The sequence below is a fragment of the Sarcophilus harrisii genome, chromosome 3 (assembly GCF_902635505.1).
Source record: "Sarcophilus harrisii chromosome 3, mSarHar1.11, whole genome shotgun sequence".
Taxonomy (NCBI): domain Eukaryota; kingdom Metazoa; phylum Chordata; class Mammalia; order Dasyuromorphia; family Dasyuridae; genus Sarcophilus; species Sarcophilus harrisii.
In genome coordinates this window covers 68,647,482-68,661,508 of record NC_045428.1, presented here as the reverse complement: position 1 = coordinate 68,661,508, position 14,027 = coordinate 68,647,482, and the positions used below count along the sequence as shown (strand labels likewise).

At 35.0% G+C, this 14,027-nt stretch overlaps 1 protein-coding gene across 4 annotated transcripts in view; it reads left to right on the top strand.

The window, feature by feature from the left end:
* Positions 1 to 14,027, top strand: part of SPAG16 (sperm associated antigen 16) — a 1,146,423-nt gene that overhangs the window by 609,051 nt on the left and 523,345 nt on the right. For all 4 annotated transcript variants that reach the window (XM_031958103.1, XM_031958102.1, XM_031958104.1 and 1 more), the window contains exon 12: positions 1,749 to 1,934. In XM_031958103.1, the coding sequence (XP_031813963.1) occupies positions 1,749 to 1,934 (186 nt within the window). The remainder of the gene's footprint in view (positions 1 to 1,748; positions 1,935 to 14,027) is intronic.

Genomic DNA, 14,027 nt, shown 5'->3' with positions numbered 1-14,027 from the left:
TTATTTGTTTTTAATATAATTTTTATGGTCAGCTCCGAGTTCTTTTCCTTTCTGCAATATTTCCTGCACCCATTGAAAAGATAAGAAATATGATAGCAAGTGTGCATGTAAAATCCAAATAGTAGCATTTGAAAGGGCTTCATCCTCTATAGGAAATACCTCTGCCATTTGGACTTTGCTTACTATTCCCTATGTGCAAGTGGCAAGCACCTTAATATATTGACCTGTTTTAATAATCAGAATTTTGCTGAGTGATTATCTTCATGATTTATCAGGGAATCTTGTGTATAGAAAAAAAAATGCTTGTTGGAGAAGAATTTTCAAGACACATTTTTTCTCTGCTCAAAGATAGGGGAGAGCATTACAAGCTATTTCATCTAACCCACTCATTTTGTGGATGAAAAAAATGAGGCATTAGAGGAACTTGCCCAAAGTCATAGAGGTAGCAGTAATTGACATTTCTAAGATGCGAACTCATGTCCTCTCACTCAAAATTGTAAATAATTTCCTGGGCCCTTCTCTCATTCCTGCTAATAAATGAGGCACTTTTTAGTCGCAGGAAGTCTTTTGTTTTATCCCTGTATCTTGTTCAAAGTCTGTCTCATATTATCTGGCCCTATTAAATCTCATCCTAGAATTCTGTTCTCCTGGATAAATCATGAAACTGACAAACCTGAGTTTCTTCTTCTGTCCTTTCCTTTGTGTATTTTTTGTCTCTTTTCCTCATGTATCCTTTGTATTATTAATCTAAGAAAACATTAACCTCAATTGTTAATTATTGAAAAAAAACTTGCCTTATGGGAATTAGAAACATGACATAATAGAAGAGTAAGCTATTTGGGGAAAGGGGAACTTGGCAGAACCCTAAATCCTGTCACAGAAATGAGTAAATGATTGTTCTACTGAGACCAAAGGCTCCCCTGTGCTACACAGAACATTATCCTTCATATATTAAAAAATGCCTGTGATAATTAGAATTTCAAGAAAAGCTAACAAATATTATTCTTTTAAGGAAAAAAAAATAGTTACATGAACTGATTTTTTTTCCTCAGAAATTGCTGTAAAATGATAAGTGAAGAAAGATAATCCTGGAACATCTAAATTGATTGTTTTAAGCTAAGGCATACTGTGAGCTGAAGAGACAGAGGTCAAACAGCAACAGGCTTCATGAATAGTAACTGTGCTCAGAAAGCAAATGGCCATGGACACGCATTGTGGGAAAGCCTTTTTGCCATGTCCCAATTTATTTGAATCATTCCCTGACAACTCAGCTCCAGTTCTTTTTTTTTTTTTTTTTTTCTTCAGAGTGGTCCTTCCATTTCTGTACATGTACATCTTTACATCGTGTACTTTGTAATAGCCATATAACGTTACCACATATGGCCTGGAATTTTAGGGGTATGTGTGTGTGTGTGTGTGTGTGTGTGTGTGAAATTTCCTTTACTCATCTCCAAGCTTCTTGAGTTTGTCAGTGTGTTGTACAGTTTTATGATATGTCCAATCACTTTTGTGATGCTTTGCCCTCAATTTATAATAAATATTTGGTATTTATTAAATAAATAAATGAACATAAAGATGTCTCTATTAGTAGTGGGCATTTTTAACAGCTTTTTAGGCCACTTTTCTACTGAGATACGTAGAAACGTAGACAATTATGTTCATTGCAGAAGATTTCTATTTATTTTTAAAATTTATTAAAATCATATATGCATATATTCCAACATATTCTTCTATATTCTTATTAACAGTGGTACCAAGTTGGCTACTTCCAGTGGAGATACCACAGTGAAACTGTGGGATCTGGCCAAAGGTGATTGCATTCTGACTCTGGGAGGACACAGTCATGCAGTCTGGTCCTGCACATGGCATTCCTGTGGAGATTTTATAGCTTCTTCCTCCCTGGATACTACTGGAAAAGTCTGGGATGTTAATAGGTAAGAGATTCTTTTCAAGCACTTTGTCTTTTCAAACACTCTTCATAGAAACAAAAAGGCACCAATGGAAAATATTGAAGCATGGGACTAAATGACAGCTGAAAATGTCTTTCCCAATCTATTAGTGTATATTACTATATTTTTGTATTTTGTTTTGAAGCTTTAATTAGAACCATTTGACCAGGTTGAAGGTGGTTTACTGGGTAGCTATTTTACTGATTATTTTTTCACCATGAAAGAAGAGAGCCAATGACTGATTTAAATGTTATTTATATTTATAATATATAATAATTAGTATATAATTATATATTTTATATAGCATACTATATATTTATATATTATTTATACTACACATTAATATAATATTTAATAATGAATATTAAATGTTATTTATATTAATAAAATTTATTTTTTCCTATTTTCCCAACCTAATTCATTTTGAGTTAACATCTTTGAATAAGTGTGAATAGGGAAGAAATAAAAAGTATTTTAGTGTTAATGCAATTCAATTCTTTTTGAAATATATTTCTTATAAAACCAACACAAATATATATTTTTCTTTCACTGAATATTATCTTTAAAAACCAAACCCTTTCATGTTACTGATTGTAAGAGTCTAGAAGGAAGGAATTTTGTCAGTTTAACTCCGTACCAGGTATACTTTGATGTCATATTTGACAGTGCTTTGGGCAACTCCTACATACTGCCAGGGTTAATCTGCCATGTAATATGGTTGAAGCTATGGCAATGTCCCTGGATACAGCCAAAAGACAGAAATAGTTACAAAGCTGCTAATTTGTCGAATTCAGGATATATGAATTCAGAAAGAAACAGCCAATTCAGGAAGCTTTGGGAGCACAGGAAGACCAGGGGGAGGAATAGGGAAGCATGGGTTAGCAGGAAAACTCATCAATACCCAGTTCAGGTTCAGTCCTAGGATCAAGGGAAAAAGCCAGAATCAGAAAAAGTCTGAGCCAGTGCTAGCACTGAGTAAAGGTTAAGATGGAATTGCCAAACATAACTTAAAAATCCAAAAGAGGCAGTTGATCAAATTGCTTTGACAGAGGTGGCCCTAACTCTGTTTCCTTTTGAAATAGCAACTTTAGGCTTTTGGGCCATGGTCCACTAGATCTGGAAGGGCTCTTTACCCAGTGATCTTTGTAGGGCATGATGACTTCATTCCTTATCCCCATCATAGGAAATATCCAAGAAGTAGCACAAAGCCTTGTTGCTGCTGTTTGTCCTTCCTTCTCAAAGAGGACCATGATCAGGGAGTTGATGCCATGACGTTTAAGTAAATTGTAATTAAATGAGGGGGGAATGTGCAAGGTCACTGAAGGAGAAAGCAAAGGCAGAGCCCTTTGGTGCAGTAGTAAGATATAAATCAGGATGACTAGACATCTCTAGGCCCTGAATGGCCTTTCAGCTAAGGTCTTTAACAAATCTCGACTTAATTGAGGCCAGAGTAGGTAGGGCCTACTCTCTTAAGAGTATAACTGACAAACATCTTTCATTAGACTAATTGGTTCTGACATTTGATCTTCCAATCTAGTTTCTTCCTAGACCAAAAGATACTTAAATTATTGACACCAAAGGCAATAATCCAGGATAAATTGAACCTAGAATTATTTTTCTTCAGGTTCAAATTATGTAACATATTTTTGAGAAGATTTCCAAATTAAATAATTACATTTTATTCAATGGTACTTTTTTCCCAATTAAATATCAAGACAATTTTTAGTACTCATTTTTCAGGATTTTGAGTTCCAAATTTTTCTCCCCTTTCCCTCCCGTATTCTCTTCCTAAAATGACAAGGAAGTAATTTCACATAGGTTATATATTTGCTATCATGTACAATATATTTTCATATCAGTCACAGTGGTGAAAGAAAGGATAAAAAAAATACAAAACAAACACAAAAAAGAATAAAGTGAAAAAAGTGTACTTTGATCTATATTCAGGACAGTATTTTCCTTCCCAAATCCTTTGTACTTGTCTGGGATCATTGTGTTGTTAGGAAGAGCTAAATCATTCATAGACTATATGGTGTACAATGTTTTTCTAGTTCTAGTCATTTCACTTTACATTAGTTTGTATAAATCTTTCAAGGTTTTTTTTTTTTCCCGGAAGTTTGCCTGTGAATCATTTCTTCAGTATTTTTCATTTTTAAAATTCTGTTCTAATAGGTTTTGTCTCTGAGTCATTGAGTTCTTTTTGATTCACCTAAATTTTCATGTAGCTTGTTATATGGTTAAGGCTATCTACTTTCAGAGCCAAACTATATTTTCCCTTTAAGATTCCTACCCACACCTAGATCATTCCTTTTTTTTTGGGGGGGGGTTCATCTCTTTCAGTCGCTTTGTAATTCTTGAAGTGAAACTATTTTTTCCCTTGGGTTCTGCTTTACTTGCAGATTTATTTCCTACTGACTTTACTTTTTCAGGGGGTGAGTTAAGGAGATGTCTACCCCAAGCATGTGCAGACTTCTCCTTTGTTGCAGTGGCCCAAGGCACTGAGGAATACTTAATTGGAGCTCCAAGATGCCAAGGTCTTGATCTTTTCATTGCCAGTTGTCTTGCCACTTTTTCTTGCCACTGGGCTTCTAATGTCTCTGGGAGATAATCAGGAGCCCTTCGGCCTCACCTAAATCCAATTTAGGCACAAGTCAATATATCAGCTATGATGTCATGGGTCCTCTAATAAACTAATGATCAACCACCACCACCACATTTTTTGGTTATCTATTGAATTGTAATGTTTTTCATAGTGCTTTCTGTCTTGATTTGGGACTGAATGAGCCTGCCTCTCCATAATCTTAGATCAGAGGGTCAGGTTCTCCTATTCCTAACCTCAATTTCCTGGGCTCTTCTCAATGTCTTAAACCTCCCCTGAGGTACCTGTGCTTGGAGCACCAGTACTTCTCAATGTTCCTACTCTGAGCTCCATAGTCTCTTTCTCTGATCTAGGTGTTGTTATAGGCTTATGATTTGTTTACCTGAGCTTTCAAAGACTGGACTATTCTTGAAGGACATACAGCTTATGGAGGAAACCGCGCTATTCAGCTGTCCAAGCAATTTTTCCAAAGCAAAAGTCTTTCTAGTTTTCTTACATACTACCTCTGCACTTTATCCCCACCAAACACTGTCCCCCATTACATCATTTTCTAACACATGACACTTTTGCCCTTGCTATTTACACATGATAATCCTCCCTAAATGGAACATTTTTCACTGGCTGCCTCCAGTGCCTGGAACCGTCACTCCTCATTTCTGCTTCCCAGCTTCCCTGACTTCCTTCAAGTCCCATATAAAATCTTAACTCTACAAGAAACTTTCCTGGCTCTCTTTGATGCTAGTGCCTTCCCTCTTTGGATTAGCTCCCATGGATCCTGTGTATATTTTCTTTGTGCATAATCTTTGCACATTGTCTCCCCATTAGACTAAGAGCTTCTTGAAATAAGGGACTGTATTTAATTTTTCTTTGTGTCCTGATGTGTGTATACAGCAGACATTTAATGAATGCTAGTTGACTAAATAGCTCTCCCATATTCAAGCAGCTTTGGTGATTCTCTATTGCTTTGAGGAGAAAAAAAAAAATAAAGACTCCTCTGGTATTTATAACTCCTTAGAATGTCACTCCATTCTCTGTTTCTAAACTAATTTCCCATTCCTCTTGGGCATGCAATCTACATGCCAGCCTAATTAATACATTTGGTATTTTAAGTTCTCTCTCCTTTCCGTTGGATACAGAGGTTATTCTCTGTCCCAGAAATGTTCTTTCCCTCTGCTTCCTCCTATAACCCTCCCTCCCTCCAAGGTCTACCTTAAGAGCTACTTCCTCTAATATGTCTTTCCTTTTGCTAGTACACTCCAGCCCCTAAAATGACTAAGTATTTATGTTAGACATATATATGTATATTTGTATAATTTGCATATATGTTATTTCTTCCAGTTGAGCATAAGTTTCTGTACAATAGAGATACTTTTGTATTTGTTTTTATATCCCTCTTGCCAAATATAATGCTTAGCACAATGTCCACCATATGGGCATTTAAGAAAAAAAGCTTATTACAGTGAATTAGATTAAACAAATTGTATACATTTTTCAGTTATTATTAAACTTAGGGAAAAATATTAATTCAGTTTACTCAGTAAAAATATAAGTTATTAAGTCATAGAATACCCATACCCATAAAAGATTAATTTGAAACTCAGTTCTCCCTGTCATCCTTACAAGCCCACTACATTGGCTTGACAATTATTTCTTATGGCACTTAAATCCATATTCATCTTTCCATTGATGCCAAAAAGATGTGGATATAGCAGACTACCTTTCCTCCTGATTGATGTGAAACATCCTGTAAACACTGAATTTGCCTTCAAAAGAAAAGAACTCATCATCAGTGTCAAGGGCAGTACATCATCATTAATGAGGAGAAATGCCAGTATTGACTAAGGACAAGTATTGACTGAAGGATTGATTTTTTTTTTCTGGGGTAGATGTCAATATGTTTTTCAAAGTCACAGTCAAAGCATATTTTGGTACTAGATTTCCTCTCAAAATTTTTCTCTGATGTTAGACCTCCAGTAGAGTTTTAAATCAGGGCCTTAGTTTTACTGAGGTCAGAAGCATTTGTGCTTTGGCTCATGATTCTCTTTGTAGGTGCAAAAAGTTTTAAAGCATGCTTAGCAGCCATTCCATGCTCACTCCATTGTGTGGATGCTGCAGAGCTCTTTACCAACATAAAATACACTAAGGAAAGTTCAGGGACAGGGAGATTGCAAATATTTCTTTAGCAGCCCCCCTCTTCCATTTTCCTCCCCATTCGCAGACTATTGATTGGCTACTAGGATAGGGCAGAATGTTTTTAATTATTCCAGAACTGGAATATTTCCTAGTGTGTACCCATGTGAAATGACTACATAGCCAAAGCAAGTTTTATGAAGCTGCTGAAGGTAGTAGGAGATATAAACAGCACAGGGCTCCTGAATCTGGAACCACATTAATTAGTTACCAAATGCCTTTTACAAGAGATGTTTATGGAGTGCTTTAGCCTGCAGGAGTTTGTAGTATTGTGGGTCCTGATGGATGCTCCTGTAATACACTGTTTAGCTACCTCCTGAGGTCATTGTTTTATTGGAAAGGAAGGGTGCCACGTGGTTCCTGAGAAAAATTACAATAGTCATTTAGTCATGTGGATATTGAGTGTGCAGTACTAAGACCAAATGTTGTTAACAGCATACTACAGACTCAAATTTAGAGTTTCAAAACTAAAGTTGTGATACATATCTTGATATATATTTAGAATAATTCATTTAGAGTCTGACAGAGAGCTTTGTGGAGCCATAGAGACAAACTAGTTTTGATCTCTTCATTTTCCAGGCAAGACAGAGGTCTGGGGAGACTAAGCAACTTTTCTAGGATCAGAAACTAGTTGGTGGGAGCACTGGAACTAGTGTTCAAGTCTATTAGTAGACTAGTGTTCTTTCCACTGCTTCATTATGTTCTTTGGGACCTAAAAGATGGTGAAATTAATCTGGTTGAGGTATTGATTACTTTAAAGAATTATTGAAAACAATGTGGTCTTCAATCTTCAATATTGAAGTCTTCAATATAGAACTGGAAAGTTTTGTTTTTTTTTTTACAGGTAATCTAGGCTAGCCTCCAGATTAAGAAAACACTTGCTTAAAAGCACTGGAATAACTTTTCCTAGTGGTCTTCTGTTATGGTAAGAAGGAAGAGCTGGGATTTGAGCCTTGGTGCTCTGGCTCTACTAAATTAGTCTGTGTACGGTACAGATGCTAGTATCATAACCTTGACTTATGTCTATGAGGTTGATTAATGCAACAGAGCCCAGATTCATAGCAATTCTCTTAGAATAGTAGCTGTGAAAAGGCTTATATTTGTCCCCCATTTAAACAAAACTCTCTCACAAAGGGCTGGAAGCTGAGCTTCCAGCCCCCATGCTCAGAAAGATTACCTTCTCTGTGTGGCTCCCATTGCATCCTCATGCTGCAAACAAAGGGACATTAAACAACATAAGGACAGAATTCACCACAGATGTCATGATAAATGGCATAAAATTCAGTAAATGTAAATTTTATCATAATTAAGGTTAGAGAAAACACAAATGGAAGTTAGTCGAAGGTCCATTCATTGTTCCTCAATTCTTGTGTTGAACTTCTTTCCTAGCTTCTGTTTCTGTGAGTGAAGGGTTTGAGAAAACCTCCAGGTTATCCATTCAAATGGAGGTCCTTTCTCACCATCTTATGGAAGGGAACCCTGTATGTGGTGGGAAGCAACTTCTACTTCATTCTCAAGTTTTAGTTTTAGGACAACCACCATATCTATTTTCCTTACTAGTTGTCCAGAGTCTCTCACCAACCAGTCATGCCTAAGAGTTAAAACTTTTGACCTCCCATTCAAAAGTTTTTCCTTTATTTTTCCCCTCTTTTCTAATATTTTCCCTCTCTTCCCAAACTGAAAAGAACTGAAAATCCTAGAGGGTTTTGTGGTCAGTGTACTCATGGTCAGGAATGGTTACCCTACTGATTTGAGGTTCATTCAACAAGTAATTATCTTTTTTTATAAAACTTTTTATTTTCAAAACATATGCATGCATAATTTGACTACATTGACCCTTGCGTAGCCTTACATTTCAGATTTTCTCCTCCTTCCCTCCACCCCCATCTCTTAGATAGCAAGCAATTCAATATATGTTAACATGTTAAAATATATATTAAATCCAATATGTATAAACATATTTATACAATTCTCTTGCAAAACAGGAGAATTCAGATAAAAAAAAGAAAATGAGTAAGAAAATAAAATGAAAGTGAACAACACCAAAAAGAGTCAGAATGTTATTTTGTGTACTGCACTCTGTTCCCATGGTTCTCTCTCTGAGTGTAGATGGCTCTCTTTATCACTGCCCAAGTGGAACTGATTTGAATCATCCCAATGTTGAAGAGAGCCATGTCCATCAGAATTGATTATCATATAGTCTTGTTGTTGCTATGTATAATGATCTGAATCTGTTCATTTCACTTAGCATCTGTTCATGTAAGTCTCTCCAGGCCTCTCTGAAGTCATCCTGCTAGTTGTTTCTTACAGAATAATAATATCCCATAACATTCATATACCATAACTTATTCATTCATTCTCCAACTGATGGGCATCCACTCAGTTTCCAGTTTCTTGCCACTACAAAAAGATCTGCCACAAACATTTATGAATATGTGGGTCCCTTTCCTTCCTTTAAGATCTCTTTGGGATATAATGCCAGTAGAAACACTGCTGGATCAAAGGGTATGTTTATGCACGGTTTTTTATAACCCTTTGGGCATAGTTCCAAATTGCTCTTCAGAATGGTTGAATCTGTAGGCAACTCCACCAACAATGTATTAGTGTCCCAGTTTTCCCAAATCCCTTCCAACAATTGTCCTTGTTGTTTCCTGTCATCTTAGCCAATTTGAGAGGTGTGTAGTGGTATCACAGGGTTGTCTTAATTTGCAGTTTTCTGATTAATAGTGATTTAGAGCACCTTCTCATATGATTAGAAATATAAATTTCTTTATCTGGATATTATTCCTGAATTACTTTCTTCCTCCCCCTTTCTTTTTTCTGCCTTTAAAAACAAATAAGTGATGGCTCACTGAATATGAGAGGCAAGAGCAATGTATCCAGGAATGAAAATGATATCTAAGTAAAAAATACCAAAAATTTAAAAACAGTAATAGCTTCTAATAGACATTTCTACAACTTTTTAGTATCTGTAGTATTACATAAATAAAAACTGATAACTTTATTTAATGTAAACTAATGGATTTCATTTTAGCAATGTTAAATTTTAGCAAACCACATTAGCTTTTGCTTTGTTTTAAAAGTTACATTTATAATCAACCAGCAGTAATTATACTTTTCCATTTAGGTAAATGAGTTGACTCAAATGTTAAAATAGTTCAATTCCATCAAAAATGAGTTTCTATAATACAGCCTTAGGAGATAATAGTTAAAATACATAGGGTTTTCTGTTAAGTTGTTTATTAGTGATGACCTCATTTTGAAATTATTTCATTACCGAAATGGTCAAAGGAAAATTATTAGCAATATCTATTTGAGATATATTTTTTAGATTTAAAATACCAGCATAGTGTATCAAATTCTACAACTCAAAATCCAGAGTTATTTTCATGATAATTAAGCTCAAATAAAATCTCTCTGTTAGTTTCCTCATCTGTAAAATCATCTCTAAAGTTCTTGCAGGTAATAAATCCAAATAGACAATGCTAAGTCCAAAAACAACTTGCTTATGATGGAAATTTCTAGAGATTATTATTTTCTTGATTTCAAATTTGAAGATAAAATAAGCAAGAAATTTCTTTTATGTCGTCTTAATTATCACAATGTGTTAATAATATGATCTTGATGGAGATACCCAATTCATCAAGGTAAATCAAAACCCAACCATAACTGCACAAAATCTTAAAAACCTTTGCTTCTTTCTACTTTTGTTTTTTCCAGCAGATTTCCCTAATCATCTTCTCTTCTTCCCCCTCTTCTAAATCACTATATTTTTGTCAATGCATGTGTATCATTCCAGTCATACAAGTTCATAATCTCAACATGCTCATCAAGTCCTTTCTCTCATTCACCACACATAAATAAGCAGTTACCTTCCTGAATCTAGTTTTTAAAAATATAATAATTGAATTTTTAAATTCTAGATTGAAAGTTATAAGATCTTACCTGTATTTATTCTCACTTTCTTCTTTGATGAATTTTAATTTTCATTTTAACCCATTCTTTAGAGTCTGCTGTGTTTTTAGGAGTCCACAAGATTCAGTTTTTCATCAGTTATTGCCTCACTCCCTTTTTTTTTTTTTATTATTTTACATTTGTTAAAAGAACTTTATCTCTTGGGTTTTATTGCCTTCTGGTTTTAGCATCTTCTTTGTTATCTGTTTGTGTGCTGCGCTTTTTACATTGAAATCCGAGTGTTGGAGCTTTGTGTATGTGTGTGAATATGTGAGTGTGTGCTTGTATCTGTGTATTGGCTTTTCTAGATCTTCCTTTCTTGCTAATACATAGAAACATTCTGCAAAGTCTTACCCAGATTGTGATACAAAACAGTCTTAGTTTGCTCACTTTAGGAACTAACCACGATCCCTGAGCTAAGTACCCGGCAGAGATGGGTTACTGCCAGGATTACATGCCGGTCTAGTGCAGAATCTATTTCACAACTCCCTAATTAATCCATGAACTCTTTTCCTTCTCTTATCTGGGAAAAATCATCACCCTCTTGTTCCTTGTTGGCTATGGTAGGACCTATGTGGTCTATCTAGGAAGATTGTATATAGTCTTAAGGTAGGGATCACTAATCAAGGCTAAGGGAATAAGAAGAGTAGAAAAAAAAGACTAGCCATTTTCTTCAAATTTCATACTTTCTCAAAACTAATCAAAATATGAATTATGTACATTAGGTAACATAATGTCATCTGTTTCTACAACCTAAGTGAGCAGTGTCTAATTAGGTAAAAATCTGATTAATTAATAGCAAAAATGACTAACTGCCCCAAGCCTTTATACACTTCTCAACACCTTCTTACTATACTCTCTTGCATTCTGGAAAAGCTGAAAATCTGACTCATGGGCTTATTCATTCAATAATATCATTGCTATCAGCACACTCCCTTCCTCCATTCTAAATGTGACAAACAGCAGAATACTACTCTTCTCCTATCAGGTGCAATGGGAAGAAGAAATATATCTGCATCGGGCTAAGTATACTGAACCAGAAAACTAAAGAAATAAGCAACTGAAGTAGGTTGGTATAATATTTGTGGAAAGGGATTCACCACACCTGAAGGGAAGTATGGGCATCCATCCTAGTGTACTTTTGCAGGGACTAAGAGTGGGCAGCTCAAAAGTGAAATTCAGGAGGCAGAGACACTTTTCAGCCCTGGGATCCATGATCAAAGAATAGAGAGTCAGAAAGTGAGGGGTTGGGAAAATTTTCAAGATTTAAGAAGCAAGAATACTCAGTTACAAACTTTGAACTCAGCAAATAAATCAATAGAGAAGATTTTACTGGAAAAAAGGCAGAAGATAACTCCAAAACTTCTAAAGAGATCCAAACACTTCTATTATATGAAGGTAAAAGAAACTGAATTAATATAAATAAGGCAAAGAACTCTCTGTTTTCCTCCAAGATCTTAGAACCACAATGAAATCTTTCCAAATGGCTCAAGAAAAAATGATTATAGTAGCAAGAATATATATTCTGAATCACAGACATAATTAGAAGAATAGAAAAATTTGGATCCCCAAGGGAAATATCTTCAAAGAAATAAGAGAAAAATCCAACTTATTTGAAATACCAATGTATAGAACTGATGAACAATCTGGATGGACAAGCCAGAGGCTATGATATTAGGAGAACACAAAGCAAGACATATCAATCTTAAAGGCAAGGTATGTAGAGAAAATCTAAGGTTCATACATCACCCAGAAGAAGAGTCAAAAAAAAAACCATGAATAAACATAATATAAAAATTATGTAAGAGAACTGACCCCAAATTCTAAGAAGAAACTGAAAACTGGAAGAATCTGTATATCACCTTTAGGAAAACAAAACAAGGACAAAAAAATGATCCTGAATATACACAGTGGTTACATTGAACAATTCCACTTAAAAATTCTTCCACGTGAAAAGGAAAAAAAATACCTTCAACTATAAGGGGAAAGAAATTCAAGTAAAATAAATCTATTATACCTCCTTTAAAAGCCACTACCCAAAGGAGAGTATGGAAGAAATGTGTTCCAAAGAGTAAAGCAAATTCAATATGCAGCCCAAAATGCCCCAACTTACATACTTGAGTTTAATAATCAAAAAAGATGGACATCCAATAAAAAAAAGAGGCATTTAAGACACTCTTACAAAGAAAACTAGACCAGAGTAGTAGAACTACAATAAAAGGTACATACATATAGCAACTAATTCATAACATAAGTAATATAACATAATAACATAAGTAACAATATAAATTATCCAGAGAAAAAGATTAGAGAGATATTTATTGCATTAACAATTATAAAGCAAGCATTGGCAGCAGTAACATCACAATAACAACAAAGGAACTATTAAAAAAATTTCTTTCTAAAGTTCCATAGGGAGACAGAAGTAAAAACAGAAATCATATAGGAGGAATAGTCCTGAGACCTCATCATACCTGCTTCCTAGTGAATTTGCTTTCTTTTTGAGACTGTTTTACAATGGGAATATACATAAAAAGGGACAGTAAAAGATGAAGATAAAGTGAAAAGTGTGATACATTCTGATCAAGGTAATGATTAACAGTTAAGAAAAAATAACTCTTGACCCTCTCAGGAAGTTCTCTAAGAGAATGGGTTTATTAGCTAAGTGGGATATTGAAGCTAGGAAGCAGGGGAAAGTCTTGATTCTAAGGAGTGAGCAGGTCTCAAGGAAGAATATTTTCATGAGGTGAGAAAGAGATTGTATAATGGAACCAAAGTACCTTGCAATAGATATAAGCTTCAGAGATTTGGTACTTAAGAGAGACCAGTTCTGTAGAGAGAAAGTTAAGCTTCCATTGATAGCTTCCTGCTGATTTGAATCGAATTGAATTGAATTCCTGTTCCACCAGAAAAAGAATGATGGAAATGGTCATTGTAACAAGGTCAATCCCAGAGAAAAGAAGTAATATCTGTTGGACTCTTGGGAAATAGAAAAGGCCCTTCTGGTTATAGGCTTCATCTGGAAAACCAGAAGCAGCTGTTGAATAAGGAATATCCTCTGAGGTTGTTAATATCTTCAGTAAGCAGGTGCTTTCAATCAAAGGGCATTGAATTGCCCTGCATAGCCACTTAAATGTTCCCTCCTGCCTACAAGTAACACTTTCATCTTAATTATTGCCCACTATCTAATCATATTTCCAGAACTGAATGAAGAGAAGTGGCAGGGAGATATAGGGAAAAGGTTATATTAAAGTGTGTGCAAAGAAAAATATAAAATATTGGGAGGTTAATAGATGTGAGCAAGAGCTTCTCATTTAAAGACAAACATGATTTCA